Source organism: Heptranchias perlo, chromosome 13 (assembly GCF_035084215.1).
Source record: "Heptranchias perlo isolate sHepPer1 chromosome 13, sHepPer1.hap1, whole genome shotgun sequence".
NCBI lineage: Eukaryota > Metazoa > Chordata > Chondrichthyes > Hexanchiformes > Hexanchidae > Heptranchias > Heptranchias perlo.
This window is the reverse complement of record NC_090337.1, coordinates 65,453,137-65,472,188: the sequence shown is the minus strand read 5'-3', so window position 1 is coordinate 65,472,188 and position 19,052 is coordinate 65,453,137. Positions and strand designations below refer to the sequence as shown.

The 19,052-nt window shown below is 45.5% G+C and overlaps 1 protein-coding gene across 4 annotated transcripts in view; it reads left to right on the top strand.

Moving 5' to 3' along the window:
- The window catches only part of LOC137331666 (AMMECR1-like protein), a 47,914-nt gene extending 31,476 nt beyond the window's left edge, over positions 1-16,438 (top strand). For all 4 annotated transcript variants that reach the window (XM_067995611.1, XM_067995613.1, XM_067995612.1 and 1 more), the window contains 5 exons: positions 3,073-3,183; positions 4,844-4,958; positions 12,144-12,234; positions 12,565-12,661; positions 15,341-16,438. In XM_067995611.1, the coding sequence (XP_067851712.1) occupies positions 3,073-3,183; positions 4,844-4,958; positions 12,144-12,234; positions 12,565-12,661; positions 15,341-15,452 (526 nt within the window). In that variant the 3' untranslated portion in view covers positions 15,453-16,438. The remainder of the gene's footprint in view (positions 1-3,072; positions 3,184-4,843; positions 4,959-12,143; positions 12,235-12,564; positions 12,662-15,340) is intronic.
- Positions 16,439-19,052: the final 2,614 nt, after the last annotated feature.

Genomic DNA, 19,052 nt, shown 5'->3' with positions numbered 1-19,052 from the left:
AGGGAATCAAGGGATATGGGGATAGGGCGGGAAAGTGGAGTTGAGGTAGAAGATCATCCATGATATTATTGAATGGCGGAGCAGGCTCGAGGGGCATATGGCCTACTCCTGCTCCTATTTCTTATGTTCTAATTAACTAAGTCTGGCTCATTACTCATGACTAAATCTAGCATGGCCTGCCCTCTTGTTGGTATAACTAATCTTTCACCAGGTGTAAGTTTCGAACTCACCCGAATAGATGCCCTTTTAACCTTAAGTCCAATGCCGTAACCACTCGGCCATCCTGATGATAAATGACGACCCTCAGTCTGCGCGGACATTTCTAATTCCCTATCCAACCCAGGATCTGTCCTCCAATCCCACTTTGTATAGTAACCTATTGTGAGGCACCTTGTCAAAAGCTTTTTGAAAGACCAAATGTACAATGTCTACTGGGCTACCATTTTCCATCAACCTAATAACCTCCTCAAAGAATTCAACCGGGTTGGTTAGACATGACCTTCCTTTCCAGAAGCCATGTTGCATGTACCTAATCAGCCCCTCCTTTGTCAAGGTTGTTGTACACAGCAGCCTAATGATCCTTTCTAGCAACTTTTCTACAACTGATGTCAAGCTAGTGGATCTATAATTTCCTGGTTCTGATCTGTTGCCCTTTTTGAATATTGGTACAATATTATTGATGGAGAACGGGCTTTTGAAGGGTAAAAAATTAGAATATTGAAATTAAATGAATTCTTTATTGGTCAGTAGAGGCTGAAATGCTATCAGTCCAGTAACAGTAGATTTCACGTGATAACTATGGCATGTGACAGTGGGTCTTTGCAACACTTACCTACACACTGTTCAACTTTATGCAACTTCCATGCATTCCACTAACATTCTTGTTATTTATGAAGGAGAGGTGTCACTTTATGTTAATAGCTGTAGCTCACTCTTCCTCTACTGTAACCTCTCTGTATATCAGTTACTCCATTTTGGACAATTGTTCCCCCTCAGGATAATTTAATTTTTGGGAAGAAATTTCTGACATTGTTTTTTTTGCTCGGTTTGTGGGGTCGGGGGGGGGGGGGGGAAGATGGATGGGGGAAAAGTAATTTAAATTTCCCCGTCCTTCTATTATCACCTTAAGCCGCGTATCCCACGTGACCAAACTTGTATGTTGGACCTCTGCGCCCAGCCTCTGCCGGTGCTTCTCTGCAGCCATGTCTGGGTTTTAAGAGTGACCTTGAGTGACTCTGGTGTTCTTTGGTCTCCACTCAGCACCTTGTCACGGCGGCACAGATGAGATCAGGAATTTACCATGTTGGAAATGCTTGGCACAGACTGAGGATATCTGATGTATGGGGTAATCTGAGAATGTGCAGCGGTACCAAAATAATCCCAGAGTACAAGGGCACAGGGCTAATAACCGAATATCTATAGTACCAGAGTATTCCCAGAATATCTGGGGTTTAGGGCTATTTGCACAATATACGGGATATCAGACAATCTCCATAATACTTGGGGCGCTGGGCTAATAACAGTATATTTGGGGTACCGGACAATCCCAGAATATCTGGGGTACAGGTTTAATTCCAATGTATCTGGGCAATTGGCTAATCCCAGAATATTTGTGGGTACTAGATAATATCCAGAATATCTGGGGCAAGAGGTTAATTCCAGAATACCTGTGGTTCCAGATGTTCTCAAATATCTAAGCCCTGGACTCATTCTAAAGTATGAGAGTCACGTGTCTATGGGATATCTGGGATAATGCATACCCCCCATCATATATGAAAAATAGAACTACTTCCAGAATATTGGATGTAATAAACTGTTTACTGAATATTTGGGGTACATAGCTAATTCCAGATTATCTGGGCCTCGGGCCTAATTCTAGAATATCTGAATAATGGACCTAATTCTAGAATATCTGGGGCACAACACTCATCCCAGATTACCTGGGTGATGCAGCTAAATTGCACAGCATCAGATGTAACAGACAATTCCCATAATATTTGAGGCATGGATTCTTTTTCCACAGTATCTGGAATTCCAATTTCCAAAACATGATCGTCACAGGCCAGTTCCAGAATGTTGGAGGCATGGAGCTAATTGCAGTCCCCGTGTTCAGACACTCTCAATTTATCAGACTAGCCCTAGAATAACTGAGGTATCAATCACCAAAATATCAGGGCCACAAGACAGTTTGTAGAATGGGGCCAATTCAAGAACATTTGGGAATTGAGGCTAATTTCAGAATATCTGTAATACTAGACAATCCCATAATATATGGGGCATGGGGCTAATTACAGAATATTTGGAATAACTGCTAACTCCTAAGGTACTGGACAATTGCCAATATATCTGAGGTATGGAACTAATTCCATAATAGCTGAGGTAACAGAATATTCCCAGACTACCAGAGGTGCAGGGGTAATTCCAAAGTATCTGGGGGAATTGGGCTAATTTCAGATTCTCCTAGAGACAGTGCCAGAATCCCAGACATATCAGACAATTTCCAAACTACCTTGAGTTTTGTATAGAATGTCCTCCTTCTGTGCTGTATGATTCTATGATCTGTAGTACAGAATATTTGCAGTACCAGATGATACCCTGAATATCTGTAGCATCAGATTATACCCTGAATGCCTGTCTTATCATAATATACCCTGACTATGTGTAGTACCAGATTATACCCTGAATGTCTGTAATACCAGAATATACCCTGAAATCTGAGCTACAGGAGTTACTGAAAAATAGTCTGAGTTACCCAACTAGTCCCAGATATCTGATGTGCTGGGATAATCCCAGTGTATGAGAGACACGTAGTTATCCCCAGAATATCCTATGTTCTTAGCGCTCTAGGCGCAATATCTGAGGTCTAGGACTACGGTGAGAATAACTAATTTACTGGGTTAACCCAGAATTCCCAAGGGACCACAGTTACCCTCCAATATTCGAGGCACTGGGCTTCCTGTCTGTATTTTAGATTAATCTGTACAGCAGAGTCTCGTGTCAGGTGTTTGTGTCCTGTGCAGTCCGTACAACGTGATTCTATTATGTAGGAATGAATGGCTTTGTGTTTTCTAGCCCACTGTTTGTAACATGGAAGATGGGTCGGGATAAACGCCTGCGAGGCTGCATTGGGACCTTCTCTGCCATGAACCTCCATTCAGGACTCAGGGAATACACACTTACCAGGTAGGAACATTCAAACCCTCCATATGTAATTGTAAGGAATCAGAGATGAGGACAGACCAATGGTTCTACTGGTGTGAAAATGTGCTCCTTGGTCTCTCAGCTTTGTATTCGTATAACAGCGTTGGGTAATGATGGTTTATTTCAAGCGCATAGAGATGCTGGGACCACTGTAAATGGAAATCTGGAAGTCCCCATAACTTTTTTTTATTCGTTCATGGGATGTGGGCGTCGCTGGCGAGGCCAGCATTTATTGCCCATCCCTAATTGCCCTGGAGAAGGTGGTGGTGAGCCGCCTTCTTGAACCGCTGCAGTCCGTGTGGTGAAGGTTCTCCCACAGTGCTGTTAGGAAGGGAGTTCCAGGATTTTGACCCAGCAACGATGAAGGAACAGCGATATATTTCCAAGTCGGGGTGGTGTGTGACTCGGAGGGGAACTTGCAGGTGGTGTTGTTCCCATGTACCTGCTGCTCTTGTCCTTCGAGGTGGTGGAGGTCGCGGGTTTGGGAGGTGCTGTCGAAGAAGGCTTGGCGAGTTGCTGCAGTGCATCCTGCGGATGTTACACACTGCAGCCACAGTGCGCCGGTGGTGAAGGGAGTGAATGTTTAGGGTGGTGGATGGGGTGCCAATCAAGCGGGCTGCTTTATCTTGGATGGTGACAAGCTTCTTGAGTGTTGTTGGAGCTGCACACATCCAGGCAAGTGGAGAGTATTCCATCACACTCCTGACTTGTGCCTTGTAGATGGTGGAAAGGCATTGGGGAGTCAGGAGGTGAGTCACTCGCCGCAGAATACCCAGCCTCTGACCTGCTCTTGTAGCCACAGTATTTATATGGCTGGTCCAGTTAAGTTTCTGGTCAATGGTGACCCCCAGGATGTTGATGGTGGGGGATTCGGCGATGGTAATGCCATTGACTGTCAAGGGGAGGTGGTTAGACTCTGTCTTGTTGGAGATGGTCATTGCCTGGCACTTGTCTGGCGCGAATGTTACTTGCCACTTATGAGCCCAAGCCTGGATGTTGTCTGCATGCGGGCTCGGACTGCTTCATTATCTGAGGGGTTGCGAATGGAACTGAACACTGTGCAATCATCAGCAAACACCCCCATTTCTGTACACCACATAGCACAAGGCAGACTTCATAATGTGTAACAGCTGGCAAGACAGCAGACTGAGAGCATCAGCTCACCTGTGTAGCTGTTGGTGCTGGGGGTAACCTGAGCAGCTCTGACTGGAGTAGGGGACCGGACCCTGTGGAGCTCCTGACTTTGGGGAGGGCGGTGTAACCTGTATAGCTCCTGACTGGAAGGGGTATACTATGCACCTCTCGATTGGGGTAGGGAAAACCTGTGCAGCTCTTGATTTTGCGGGGTGGGGGGTGGGTGGGGGGAGTGGAGAAATAACCTTTGTGGTTTTTGATTTTGGTGGGTGGAGAGGAGGTTGGCCCGTGTGGCTCTTTCCCTTATTCTGAATAAGAACTGTAATTGAAAGAAATATTTGAATTCCTAAATTCAGTGGACTTTTGATTTAACCATTAACCTCCCCCCACACCCCACGTATAACCATTACCCAGGTTCTTAGCTTCTCTTTCATGCGTAGTGGGTGGTGTTTCTTTAATACTCCGAATAGTCCAGCTTAATCTCACTGATGTCTTTCTCTCCTCACAGTGCCCTTAAGGACAGCCGTTTCCCACCGCTGACTCGTGAGGAACTTCCCAAACTCTTCTGCTCTGTTTCGCTGCTCACTAATTTCGAGGATGCCAGTGATTATCTGGACTGGGAGGTAATGGAATTCCAGTTTAAACTTATTGTCACCATAGGAGGCTGGGGCGGGACAATCCTTTTAAAATTAAATAGGAAGTGTTGCTGACGGTACATTTTTCTCTAGTGTTCTCCCTTCATCTCTTGAAAATGCTGAGTTGTTCTAGAATATGGTCCTGGGATGCAGGCAGCTCTCTGGCACCTGAAACATCTGGGCTTGGACACTTGAGTGTCAGCAGGTGGTGGGGGGATATTACAGCAGAGCTGGACCCCATCCTCACCTTCGTCCACCCATGCACACTCCAGCAGAGGCCACTGTATAGTGATTCTTCCTGGTGTTTGATATGCACGGAAACCCGTCAGCATTCTTAAGAGTCTCCAAATCAAGTTAGCTGGAAATCTATACCCACCTACAGGGTTTCTGTTTGCCCATAGCTTAGTTGCAGGTTGGCTTATGAATCCCCAAGCATGTGCAAGGGTAATGCTTATGTTTAACTTATCCTTGACTCTGGTAGCACTCTTGCCTGAGTCAGAAGGTTGTTGGTTCAAGCTCTACCCCAGTGACTTGAGCACATAACCTAGGCTGACAATCCAGTACTGAGGGAGTGCTGCACTGTCAGAGGTGCTGTCCTTCGGATGAGACGTTAAACCGAGGCTCCGTCTACACCATCAGGTGGACGTAAAAGATCCCATGGCATTATTCGAAGAAGAGCAGGGATATTCTCTATTCTGGCCAACATTTATCAATCAACACCACTAATAACAGATTACCTGGTCATTTATTTCATTGTTGTTTGTGGGGTGTTGCTGTGCACAAATTGGCTGCTGCATTTGTCTACATTACAACAGTGACTATATTTCAGTGGCTGTGAAGCACATTGGGGTGTCATGAAGGCATGAAAGGTGCCATAGAAATGCAAGGTCCTTCTTTCTTTTAACTAAATCTGCATAGCTTACCAGTACAGAGTGCTAATAAGATCCCCACTGCTTGTCCATCTAGGGGATAATAGCTAATTGATCAGCGGACAATCTACAAGCACAGATTTGCGTGCTTGCTAGGCGGGCATCAAGTACTGGGAGCAGTGTCGTAATCCATCTTTGTAGCAGGTTTCTCTTAACAGCTCCCCTTCCCTTTGCAGTGGTCCTAATGGGACCCTGAGCAGGGAGCAGTTTGTTTAAGAATTCAGCAGCTGAGGCAAGGAACACGTTAGTCACGTCAGCTGCTGTCAAATCTGTCCTGTTGGGTGTCGCAGAGACCCGGTTCTAGGGCTTCCTGGTCACCAATATCCCTCTTGTGGCTGAGCCTCTTGGCCCAATTGCTCACAGCACAGAAGCTGTCAGCCTGCCTGACTTGGTTGTCACTGTTTGTAGTGGGGCCAGCTTCCTGACCAAGATATCGAAGGGCTGCTCTCTTAAAGAAAGGAACGGGCCAATGGTCTGAGGTTTCCCAGCAACATTAAAAAATGCAATTGGGAAGCTAAAGACATGCTAAGCTGCAATGACCTAGTTGATTGCCGTGCCTCTCCAGATCTGCATAACGTGTGAACCCAGGAATGGAAGCAGAGAGCACTGCTGCCTGCGGAATTTGCACCACCTTTGAAGCTCCAGGCCTGGCATATTCCAGTCACTCAGGAGGAGCAATGGGTAATCAAGAAATCATACTGCAAGGCCATACAGAGAGGTACCTACAGTCTTGACGATTCTCAGTACAGTGCAAGGATCCCAAAAGCTATGGCCCAGACAAATTTAGCCTTGGAGACCCCAACGTCCACTGGAAGTAGGTCCTGATCAATAAGCAGAGTCAAACCCCAAACACCATTTGTATCTAGGTCCATTGGCTGTACAACTACTTGTTCACCTTGGAACCTTAGGCAATACTCGTTGACCATTCTATATGTTTCCTGTAAGGCACAGACACTGTTACATTCTTGGGAAAGAAAATGTCTGGTCTGCGGCTTCTTGATGCCCAAGGAGTTGATATTCCACTTGGAAAAGAATGGCCAGACGTTTGAGGGAAATGCTTAGGCTCCCATAATGAAGTGATTACCTGAGGCAGGTTGAGAATATTCATCAATAGAGGGACTTTGCTTATAAACAAAAGAATGACATGTGGGTATAATTACATCTTGTGCTCACTGGAATCTAACCTGAACCTTTGATTTCATGTGAGTGGCTCCAGGATGAGAAAGAACAGCAGTGATGGAGGGAAACAGTTTGAACAGTGGAGAGCAGTGAGCATTGGTGTTGAGTGCCATAGAAGGCTCACTCTATAAGACTGATGTCCAGTGGATAAATGGGGCTCTCATGGTGTAGGACAGAAAAGCCTCCATCGAGGGTCAGGCAGTCACACGGCCAGATGGATCAAGTTTAACTGTTAGACAAGTGTTTTTTTTAGCCATGATGCCCACCTTTTCTGGATGAGGATGTTCACAAGAATGATCCTAATATAATAGCTAAGCTCTTAGCCAAGATTTTCTGATCCAACGCAAAGTGCAAAGAACTCCTAAATTTCTGTCTCTAAGATTGAAGCCATCCGTGCAGCTGCTACTGCTCCTACCTCCCCATCCTCTATCCCCCGCATCTGACCACCTCACCCGCTCCCACACACTTTAGCCCTGATCCTGTATTACTCTGCGGTTTCTCCCTCATCTTCCCACATGCCTTCTCCTTAACCTTAAGAACATAAGAACATAAGAACATAAGAAATTGGAGCAGGAGTAGGCCAATCGGCCCCTCGAGCCTGCTCCGCCATTCAATAAGATCATGGCTGATCTGATCCCAACCACAAATCTAAAGAACACAAGAAGTCGGAGCAGGACCCAGCCACATAGCCCCTGGGCCCTCTCCGCCACCCACAGGGCATTGACCGATCCGAACTCAGCTTCATGTCCAATTTCCTGCCCGCTCCCCATAACCCCTAATTCCCTTTACTTCTAGGAAACTGTCTATTTCTGTTTTAAATTTATCTAATGATGTAGCTTCCACAGCTTCCTGGGGCAGCAAATTCCACAGACCTACCACCCTCTGAGTGAAGAAGTTTCTCCTCATCTCAGTTTTGAAAGAGCAGCCCCTTATTCTAAGATTATGCCCCCTTGAGACTCACCTGCCTTTTAATCTCCTCCCTATTTAACTTCAGACCACTCCCATGTTAGCTGATACTGTTAACGGTTCTCTTTTCTCATGCATCATTCCTTTCGCTTTTAAAACCTTTGTTATCACCCCGTTCTCAAACAAAAATACATCTTAGTCCTCTCTAGGTACTGTGCCAACTCTAAACTCCTTTTCTCTTTTTAAGGTTGTCAAATTTATCACTGCCTCCTTGATCCATGCTCACCTCCCTCAGAAATTCCCTGTTCAAACCCCTCTTGCTCACAGCAGTGAGATGGCCCTGGTTGAAGCTACAGAGAACGACATCTTTGACCTCAGTGTGTTATCCCTCCTTGTCCTTCTCTACCTCTCCATCTTCCTCCATTGTTCAGCTCCATGAGAATGCCTTTGCATGGCTCCACTCCTACGTGTCTAATGGCAGCCAGCGCATCTCCAACAGTGGCTTCTCTTTCTACCTCTACACTGTTAACATCCGGAAGTCCCCAAGGATCTATCTTTGGCCTCCTCCTCCTCCTCCTCATCTATTTACTGCCCTTTGCTGACATCATCCATAGACACTGGGTCAGTTTCCATAGATGAGCTGATACCCAGCTCTATTTCTCTAGACCCCATGGCCACTTTTGTGCTGCAGACTGCTTGTCTGACATCAAATCACGGATATGCCAAAACTTCCTCCAACTTAATATCGGGAAGACTGTAGCCATTGTCTTCCGCACCCGCCATAAGCTCCATTTCCTTTTGACTGATTCCATCTCCCTTCCTGGCCGCTCAGAGGCTGAACCAGACCATATGCAGCATTGCCTGCCTCCACCCCCATCTCAGCCTCTCTGCCGCTGAAACCCATCACTGCGCTTTTGTCACCTCTAGACTTGATTATTTGAATGGCCTCTTTTCCGGCCTCCCATCATCCACTCTGCACAAACTCCAAATTGTTCAAAATGGAGCTGCTGATATTCTGTCCAGCACTAATGCCTGCTCACCCATCACCTCTATCCTCACTGACCTACACTGGCTGCCTGTCCTACAACATATTAAATTTAAATTTCTCATCCTTCTCTTCAAATCACTCCATGATCTTGCCCACTCTATCTCTGCATCCTCCTCTAGCCTTGTATCCCTATTGTACTCTTTGGTCCTCTGACTCTGGCCTTTTGTACAACCCCCCTCCTTCCTTGACCATGGTGGCTGAGCCTTCAGTTAACTTGGCTCCATTTTCAGGATCTTCCCTCCCTAAAGCCCTTTGTCTCTCCATTTCCCTCTCCTCTAAGAACCTTATCAAAAATCCATCTTTTTGACCAGGCTTTCAGGCACTTCTAATCTCCCCCTCCATGCCTCAGCATCAATTTCCCTGTCTATTTCCATTTGCGAAGCGTCTTGGGTTTTTTTTTCAAGTTCAAGGTACTATGTAAATGAAAGTTGTTACATTCAGAATCAAAATCAGCCTATTACCCCCACACTCGTTCCTTATCCTTGCCTTATTTGTGCATAGGTTATCAAAGGTGAGGGAATGTCGCTCCTTTCTGAGATATTTCACAAAATAGGTTGTATTCCCTGGAATTTAAAAGATTAAAGGGTGATTTGATCAAAGTTTTCAAGGTATTAAGGGGAACTGATAGGGTAGATAGAGAAAACCTATTTCCGCTGGTTGTGGAGTCTAGGACTAGGGGACATAGCCTAAAAATTAGAGCCAGGACTTTCAGGCGTGAAGTTAGGAAACACTTCTACACGCAAAGGGTGGTAGAAGTTTCAAACTCTCTTCTGCAGATGGCATTTGATGCTAGACCAATAAATTTTAAATCTGAGATCGATAGATTTTTGTTAGCCAACGGTATTAAGGACTATGGGGCTAAGGCGGGTATATGGAGTTAGGTCACAGATCAGCCATGATCTCATTGAATGGCGGAACAGGCTCGAGGGGCTAAATGGCCTACTCCTGTTCCTATAAAACAGTTCAGGAGCACTGGGGCCACCTGGTCACTGCACTTTGCAAGACTTTACTGAGAATGCATCCCTCTAGGACATTCCCTGAAGGGAAGGTGCAGAATGGAGTTTTGGGTGTCCTCCGGACTGTCTATCCTCTTGACACCGCTGTGAAAAACTCACTGATCTACTGATAGACTGCACACTGCATACAAGCTTTTGTAGAAAGACTTTATCTCAGATATGGAGTGGTTGTCAGCTGCTCCTCGCTATGATAGAATGAGAGATAAAAACTCACCTACTCAATAAGTCTATCTGGCTCCGTGGCTATGCTTTTTCTCATTGTTGATCAAAGTTCTAACAAAAGTGAATGCTGCTTTTTTTTACTGGTCAGCTCATTAATCTTACAGCTTTCAACAATCGTTTTCTCATTGGGTCCGGCCCTGTGTTAATCTGAAATAAAAAGCAGAAAATGCTGGAAATGCTCAACAGGTGGGTTAGCATCTGAGAGAGAAAGGTTAGCATTTTGGTGTAATCCTTCAACCGAACTGGCCAAATACACTGATAATATAAACATAAACCCATAGAGCGAGCAAACCCCAACTCTGCATACTGTAAATGGGATATGGGTCATGGTAGGCTACTCTCAAAATGGATGCATAACCTAAAGAATGAAGCCATGTCAGATTGTCACCTCGCCTAATAGGGGAGCCCAGTCTCCCACCCCCCAATCAGCGACTGTCTGTTTCTCCTCCAGAAACCAGAGTAGACAAAGGTAGAAGGGACAGAACAGATGCTGTACCTTAATGTATCCACTTGATGGCACAGCTGCATTCCCTAAATGTGAGCATCATGTTGCACTCAATTTATGCTCCAAGCCTTGCTGGTGTATTCGGTCATTGCCGCCTGATTGCTGTATGTTCCGACTGCAGCATTGTAATATTCATTCTCTTCATATTCAGATGTCCTATTGAGGGAATTGATCAAGTCATACTCACCAGACCTGTAGGCCTGGTGGTGTGAGGGGTGGGCCCCCAGTTACTCCAATCGGCAGAACAAAGAGAAGTTTGCAAAACTGAACAATTCTGAGAGTTCTAGACATGTGGCCCATAGCTCTGACAGTGGGGATCAGAGATCGGCTCCTTACCATGCCGACCTGCCATCTGATAGTCTGCTGTGTTGGGAAAATAATCACTTTAAAATAAGAATTTAAGTGCTTTTAATGAAACCGTTCACTGTTATTTAAGTGTAAACAGGCAGTGAAAGATCATTAAACCTGTTTCTTGAGGCCAACTGTTTAAAGCATTAATGTTCAAGGTCTAAGTTGTATCCAAGTTTGCAGATGACAGTATGTTGGGAGGCACAGTAAGTTGTGTGAATGGGAGGAGGAAATCACAAAAGGACATAGTCAGACTAAGTGATTGGCCACATCTGCGTCAGATACAGTTCAAAATGCGAGGTCATCCACTTTGGATCTGAGAATGAAAATCAGAATATTTTCTCAGTGGTGGGAGACTAAGAGCTGTGGAGGAGCAAAGGGATTTAAGTGTCCATGAACACACATCACCAAAAGCTAGGCAAAGGTATCAAAAGTAAGCAAAAAGGATAATGGAACTTTGGCCTTTATTTCAAGAGGGTTGGAATTCAAAAATGAGGAAGTGATACTTCAGGTGTACACTGCAATGGTTAGACCCCATCTGAACTACTGTATTCAGTTTTGGGCACTGAACCTCAGGAAAGATATAAGGAAAGATATATTGGCTTGGGTACAGCACAGATTCACCAGAATGATACTGGGGTTTAAAGGGTTAAATTATGAGCACAGGTTGCATAAACTTGGCTTGAATACCCTTGAGATTAGAAGTTTTGGGGATTATCGGCTGATGCTAATTATATTGCCCTTGCCAGTACCTTAGCTGAGTCTAGCTAACTCAGGATACACCTGGGACTTCTCTGGTCTGCATGGCTCCAACCTGCATGAGCCATCACAGGAGCTGGTTTGTTTTAAAGTAATGGCCCATTCAGTCAGTGTTTTCACCCTTTGATAAGCTGTTCTGAAGTAGGAGATTGGTGCAGGCCTGGCACTGGACATGGGGCCATGTTTTCACACAGCGAGTGATGGTGTGTTAATTAAATGTATTTTATTTTCTCATAGTAATAAAGATCAATCTGTGTTTAGGTGGGAGTACATGGGATTCGAATAGAGTTTGTGAATGAGAAGGGGGCAAAACGCACAGCAACATACTTACCAGAAGTGGCCAAGGAACAGGGTAGGTGTGAGCGACAGCCTGGCGAATCTATTCCTCTAGCCCTCTGTGTTTCTGCATGTGTTTATTGGGGGAGAAGGGGGAGGGAAGACAGGCGATTGCTGTCCATTTCAGGATTGCAGAAGGCTGTGGTCTATCATTATTTGATTGTAAAGCAACTATATCATTCTCACATTGCCGTGTGTGAAATCTCGTTTTTTTTGATTTTATATATGTAATTTATTTATTTAATAGTTTGTGGAATTTGCTTTATGTAAATCCAGTCATAGGGAAAACATTATAAGTAGCTTTGTGTCCTTTTTTTTCCTACCTGTGTGTGTGCTTGTGTTGCAGACTGGGACCAGATTCAGACCATAGATTCTCTTCTGCGTAAAGGAGGTTACAAAGCCCCAATCACTAATGAATTCAGGAAAGCAATCAAACTCACCAGGTGAGTAACACAGTAAAGCTGTATCAAGAGGTTGGAGGCAGGTGAGCCATACGTAGAGAGACTGGAGGCAGGTGAGACATGCACCAGAGACTCGAGGCAATTATGGTATACATAGTTCTAGAGAGGGGAAACCTGTATATTGTTTAGTTTTGGTCTGGGTGAATTGCAGGTGTGCATAGTGTCCCTTACTGGTTTTGGAGTTCAGGCATGAGATTATCCCTGGTTGATTCTGGAGTATCTTCAGTAGGCCAAGTGGTCTCTTCTCTTCCTTGAGTATATTTAGTTCATTGCTGATTTGGGTCTGGGATGTTGGGGCTGTTTATTGCATCACTCATGGGTTTGAGGTGGCATTACAGATATGTATTAGGGTGGGGGAGGGGGGGGGGTCTGTTCATTGTTTCAGTGTGGGGGTGGGGAGGGGGGTGGAGAGAGGAGTTGGGATCTGTTTCAGATATGCATGAGTCCCTTACTGGTTTTAGGGGGGGGGGGAAATCTGTGGTCTGTGGGCTTTTGAAACACTCTTTCCCCTACAACAGCTGTAGTAATCTCATAAGTGACGTATACCCCCTTGTGTGCGATGAATACGTGTCTTGGGATGCAAACCTTAAGGCTAACTCTATTTTGCAGTAATTTTATGATCTGGAGTTTCTGTAGGATTCCCTCTATTTCCTTTCAATTCAGATCTATCTTTCAAATTCTTTTCTCCAGGCTAAGATTGCTAACCAAGTATAAATGCACTTAACTTATGTACAAAAGCAGAGATATTAGGCATATACTGCAAAGTACAAGATGATATTGCCATGCATAGGTACATAGATTGGATAGTCCCCACAACCCATATGATGAGAGAGGCCACCCACACCCACTGGACGTGAGTATCTCGCTGGATGTCAACCCAGAATTCAGAGCCGGAGCTCCGGACTCCACTCTCTGGGACTGTCAAGTGCGGGGTTTAAGCTCTGCACCTTCTAACTTGGAGGCAGGAATGCTACCACTAAGTAAAAGTCTTGCTCCCTTACAACTGATAATTGAATAGATCTATCCACATGCTGCCGCTCGGCGACATCATCCGAAAACACAGTGTCATGTTCCGTATGCATGCTGACGACAACTAGCTCTACCTCACAGCCACCTCTCTCGAACCCTCCACTGCCTCTGATTTGTCTCGCTGCTTGTCCGTACTAGATGAGCAGAAATTTCCTCCCAATTAAATAATGGGAAGACCAAAGCCATTGTCTTCGGTCCCCGCCTCAAACTTCATTCCCTTGGTACCGACTCCATCCCTCTTCCTGGCCACTGTCTAAGGCTAAACCAGACCGTTCGCAGCCTTGGCGTCCTATTTGATCCTGAGCTGAGCTTCCGACCCCATATCCTCTCCATCACCAAGGCTGTCTACTTACACCTCCTTAACATCGCCCATTTCTGCCCCGCCTCAGCTCATCAGCTGCTGAAACCCTAATCCATGACTTTGTTACCTCTAGATTCGACTATTCCAATTCTCTCTTGCTGGCCTCCCACCTCATACCCTCCGTAAACTTGAGCTCATGCAAAACTCTGCTGCCTGTATCCTAACTCGCACCAAAGTCCGGTTCTCCCATCATCCCTGTGGTCGCTGACCTACATTAGCTCCTGGTCCAGGAATGCCTCGATTTTAAAATTCTCATCTTTGTTTTCAAATCCCTCCACGGCTTCGCCCTTCCCTATCTCTGTAACCTCCTCCAGTCCTACAACCCTCCGAGATCTCTGCACTCCTCCAGTGCTGGCCTCTTGCGCACCACCAGTTTTCATTGTTCCATCATTGGCGGTCGTGCCTTCAGCTGCCCAGGCCATAAGGTTTGGAATTCCCTTCCAAAACCCCTCTGTCCCTCTACACTCTCTCCTCCTTTACGACGCTCCTTAAAACCTACCTTTTTGACCAAGCTTTTGGTCACCTGCCCTAATATCTCATTATGTAACTCGGTGTTAAATTTTGTTTGATAATTGCTCCTGTGAAGCACCTTGGGACGTTTTACGTTGTTAAAGGTGCTATAAAAAGTTGTTGTTGTTCTTGGACGATGACGTCTGATTCTCTCGTGCTGCGTTAGCTCATTTCACCCAGGGCAGCAGTTCGGTCACTACAATTAGCTTTGGCCCCCTGGACTAGGAAAAGGGTGGGGGGGAAGGCAATCATCGGTAGCTGCTACTGAACACCAGCCAGTGTGAGGACACTGGTTTCCTCACAGGATCCCGATCAAGACAGATGCTCTTATGATTGAACAGCCTGCCGACACTCACCCCCTAAGGCTCAGTCATGAAGTGTAGCCACTTTGGGAAGGTGGTGAAGGGTTTCTTGGTGTCTGTGCTCCAGTACTTGATCATTAGTCCGTGCCTTCAGGAGGGATGGGGGGGTGTAGAAGGTTTAATTGTATGATTTATATCAACGAGTGTTAATTGTATCAATTGGGGACTCTCTTGTATCCTTTTTATAGGAGAGCTTATCTATGGTGTGGGGTGTGTGTAAGGAGAATCCCTGTGATTAAAGGCTTGGAAACAACTAAAGACCAGGCTCTAGTATTCTATCCTTCACCACATGGCTTTCCATTTATAACAGAAGGCACGTACGATTGTGTCGCTTGCCTGCCTGGTCCGAATCTAACCAGACGCAACCATGTTAACATGCTGCCATTTCTTTATCCTCAGGTATCGCAGCGAGAAGGTAACAATCAGCTACGCTGAGTACATGGCTTCTCGACAGCACTACTTTCAGAATGGCACCCTCCATGCCCCACCTCTCTACAATCATTACTCCTGACAACAGGCTGCACGACCAATCACGGGACTCCACCTACGACCTCATCGGGGGTGACGCCTCCTCTTCCTGGTCTAGTTACTTTTACTACTGCACTATTTTATGATGCTAGCTTCCGTTGCCAAGCACGCCTTCGGTCAGCGCTACCTCAGACAGACTTGGCAACGGAACGCTGCGGTGAAACAGTAGAATATTGTTGGGGGAAGGGGAGGGATTTCTTAAAAAAAAAATCTTGTTTCTGTTTCTATACTTGTTTACCTACGTTTGCCTTACTTTGGTAACTTGCAGGACTCCAAATACGAGCTGCAGGTTTTAGTACTGAAACCATTGATGTGCGTAGGGTGCTCAGGCTCTTTGACAATGGACAGCGTTTCCACTAAGACGCTATTTTCAGTCGTGTCTCCCTAAGCCAAAAGGCAAGGTCGCTGGTTTGTGGTTTTCATGGAGCAAATCATGGGATGTAATTCCCCAAAACGCTGGTCAAAAAAGGGGACAATTCCAAAATCCTGAGTAATAAAATTGGAGTTTGACTTTATTCAGTCGGCACAAACCAATGGTCTGCCAATAGGTGCAACTGAAAATAGGGCCAGGACAGAAACGTTTTCCTTTGTTACTTAAAAAGTCCCGTCTCCCGTGACGCAAATAAGTATTAACTTGAAGCAAATAACAGGATTTCAAGCAGACACGCTGTGCGTAATTGCCAAGTGCCAATTGGCAGGTGATTACGTGTTGCGTGCCTGCAAGTCAAGTAGAAACCAAGTGTAGATGCTGGATTTCTCTGCACATTATACAAGAGTACAGCACAGTCCCAGTTCCAGCAGTCACTCTGGCAATAATCCGGTTACCTTTTAATCAACAGTATTGGAGGGGCAGTAAAATCTAATAAGTTTCTTTTTTTTTTTGTTGGCCTCATTTACTACTTGTATATCTATAGCCCAAACGTACACGTTTTGTGAATGAAAACCCTTTGATAAAGTGAATTGTATTTACTCTGAGTCTCTTGGTCTGTGTATGACATTACATGCCTGTTCTCCATAGCCCTGCTCTATTCTCCGGAATGATCCGCTTCTCTCGGTGCAGAAGCCTTCTCCTAGTAAATGGTGCACTGAATACTAATGACGGAGTTTAGCAGTGTGGAGCTCGGGGCTCTTTCAAGTTCCGAGTTTAATTGAGCCCTGATTAAATGTTCAAAGTTAGCTCCATCAATGGCTTAGTGGGTAAAGATACTGCCAGGAGTAGCACTAAGCAACGAGAAGATCCCAGGTTTTAATCCCAGGCTGTGCTGAGTGATCCGATCACCATTCAGTGCCCTACAATTGGCCTCAGTCCCCCTGAGACTAGGGAGGGGAAACAAATCAGTCACCGTCCAGTGACCCCATGCTGGAAAGTGCATGTGGACAGGTGAGGATAGCAACGGGCTTGGCAGTGATGCCCCCTGTGGTCAAATAGCCTCCTAGTATTTGCTCTCTGGGCTCACATAGGAAGAATGAGGGGTTGGGCAGAATACCAGAGTTGGTACCACTTGCCTCCGTCGCTAATCTTACTAAGTTAATTTAAGTGGCTGGTAACTATTAAGGGTATTATTTCAATGGCTGTGTTCCTTTCATGCTTTTAAAAAAAAATCCAGACCACAATCAGCCACATTGTCATCTTAGTTTTGCACAGAAATTAGTCATCTCTCTTTTATCTGACACAGATACAAGCATAATGTTGTTTCTGATTTCCTCACTTAATGTCCCTAAAGAAGATCAGACCATCGATCACAAAGCCCTTCACTCGGCTCTGCTGCATAATCATTTATCGCAGTCAATGTAATTCACTTTGGCCCCACCACAGGGCTTCTTCACTTCCGACTGGTCAGTCGCTGCTGTCAATCATTGCTCCCTTCCTCTCATTGTGAGCAAAAGTTGATTAACTGACTGGTCCAGGCTTGCCCTACCTTGCACTCAACGCTCTGTGTGGACAACAGGGAAACACACCTGGCCTCTTGGCTTCTTGGTATTGCACAGAACCACCCTAAGCTCTATTCCAACACGACGCCCCAAGTGGGACAGCTGGGGGTGAGTACATAGAGCCCAGCTAGTAATACAGTGTGTTAATAACATGGTCAGGGACAGCAATCTGAGGAAGAGAGGACAGAGGGACTGGAAGCAGAGAGCAACAAACACTTATTAACACGGCCGCTCCATTCACAGAGTGTGTGTGTGTGTTATCAGGATAAGTTACTCAGTGGAATGTGTTGTGTTATCAGCCTGACAGTTTTACTGAAAGGGAGGTGTGTTCGTCTCAACTGGACAGTCGAGGTCAGAAGTCAGGCATGTTTGATTCCATTTATCACCCCAAGTCTGCCTTAGGTACATAGGAACAGGAGTAGGCCATTCAGCCCCTCTAGGCTGTTAAGCCATTCAATTAGATCGTGGCTGATCTGTACCTCAACTCCGTTTATCTGCCTTGGTTCTGTAATCCTTAATACCCTTACCGAATAAAAATCTAGTTTTGAAATTTTCAATTGACCCCCCAGCCTCAACAGCTTTTTGGGGGAGAGAGTTCCAGATTTCCACTCCCCTTTGTGTGAAGAAGTGCTTCCTGACATCACCCCTGAACGGCCTAGCTCTAATTTTAAGGTTATGCCCCGTGTTCTGGACTCCCCACCAGAGGAAATAGTTTCTCTCCATCTACCCTATCAAATCCTTTAATCATCTTAAACACCTCAATTAGATCACCCCTTAATCTTCTATACTCGAGGGAATACAAGCCTAGTCTATGCAACCGTTCTTCGTAATTTAACCCTTTTAGCCCCGGTATCATTCTGGTGAATCTGCGCTGCACCCCCTCCAAGGCCAATATATTGTTCCTGAGGTGCGGCGCCCACAACTGAATGCAGTCTCCAGATGCGGTCTAACCAGAGCTTTATACAACTGTAACACAACTTCCACCCCTTTGTATTCCAACCCCCTTGAGATAAAGGCCAACATTCCATTAGCCTTTTAAAATTATTTTTTGTACCTGTCCACTAGCTTTTAGTGCTCCTCCACAGTTCCTAGCTTGTTCCCATTTTGAAAATACTCTGATCTATCTTTCTTAGGTCTAAAGTGGATGACCTCACACTTACATTAAACTCCATTAGCCACAGTTTTTCCCACTCACTCAATCGATCAATGTCCCTTTGCAGCTGGGGTTTTGAACCAAGTTTGCACATCATGGATTGCCCACCTCTGATACCCATAGTTCCTGCAAGGTGTCTGTCTCGTATTACACCAGTTTGAACTGCTTCTATGCTGCACTTTTGTGCAATGCCCTTTTGGCTGAGGATCAAACACCAAATGTGCAGATGGCTAAAGGAACTTCAGTGCAGTGTTAATGAGGCCACCAAAAGCAGGCACTGGCTGTGATATAAAAAAGCCCAGCTAAAAAGGTAAGTGTTCTCATTTTAAAGATGAAGCCTGCTGACCCAGGACTTGCAACTTGTCAACTCTCTTCAATCATCAAAATCCTGCTGACAGTGGGAGGGGGATTGTGTCGGCATGTGAATTATCTACATGGCCCTCCCTGACTTCGCAGTAATGCAATCAGGCAGTGAAAACATGGCTCTCTGTATCGCTG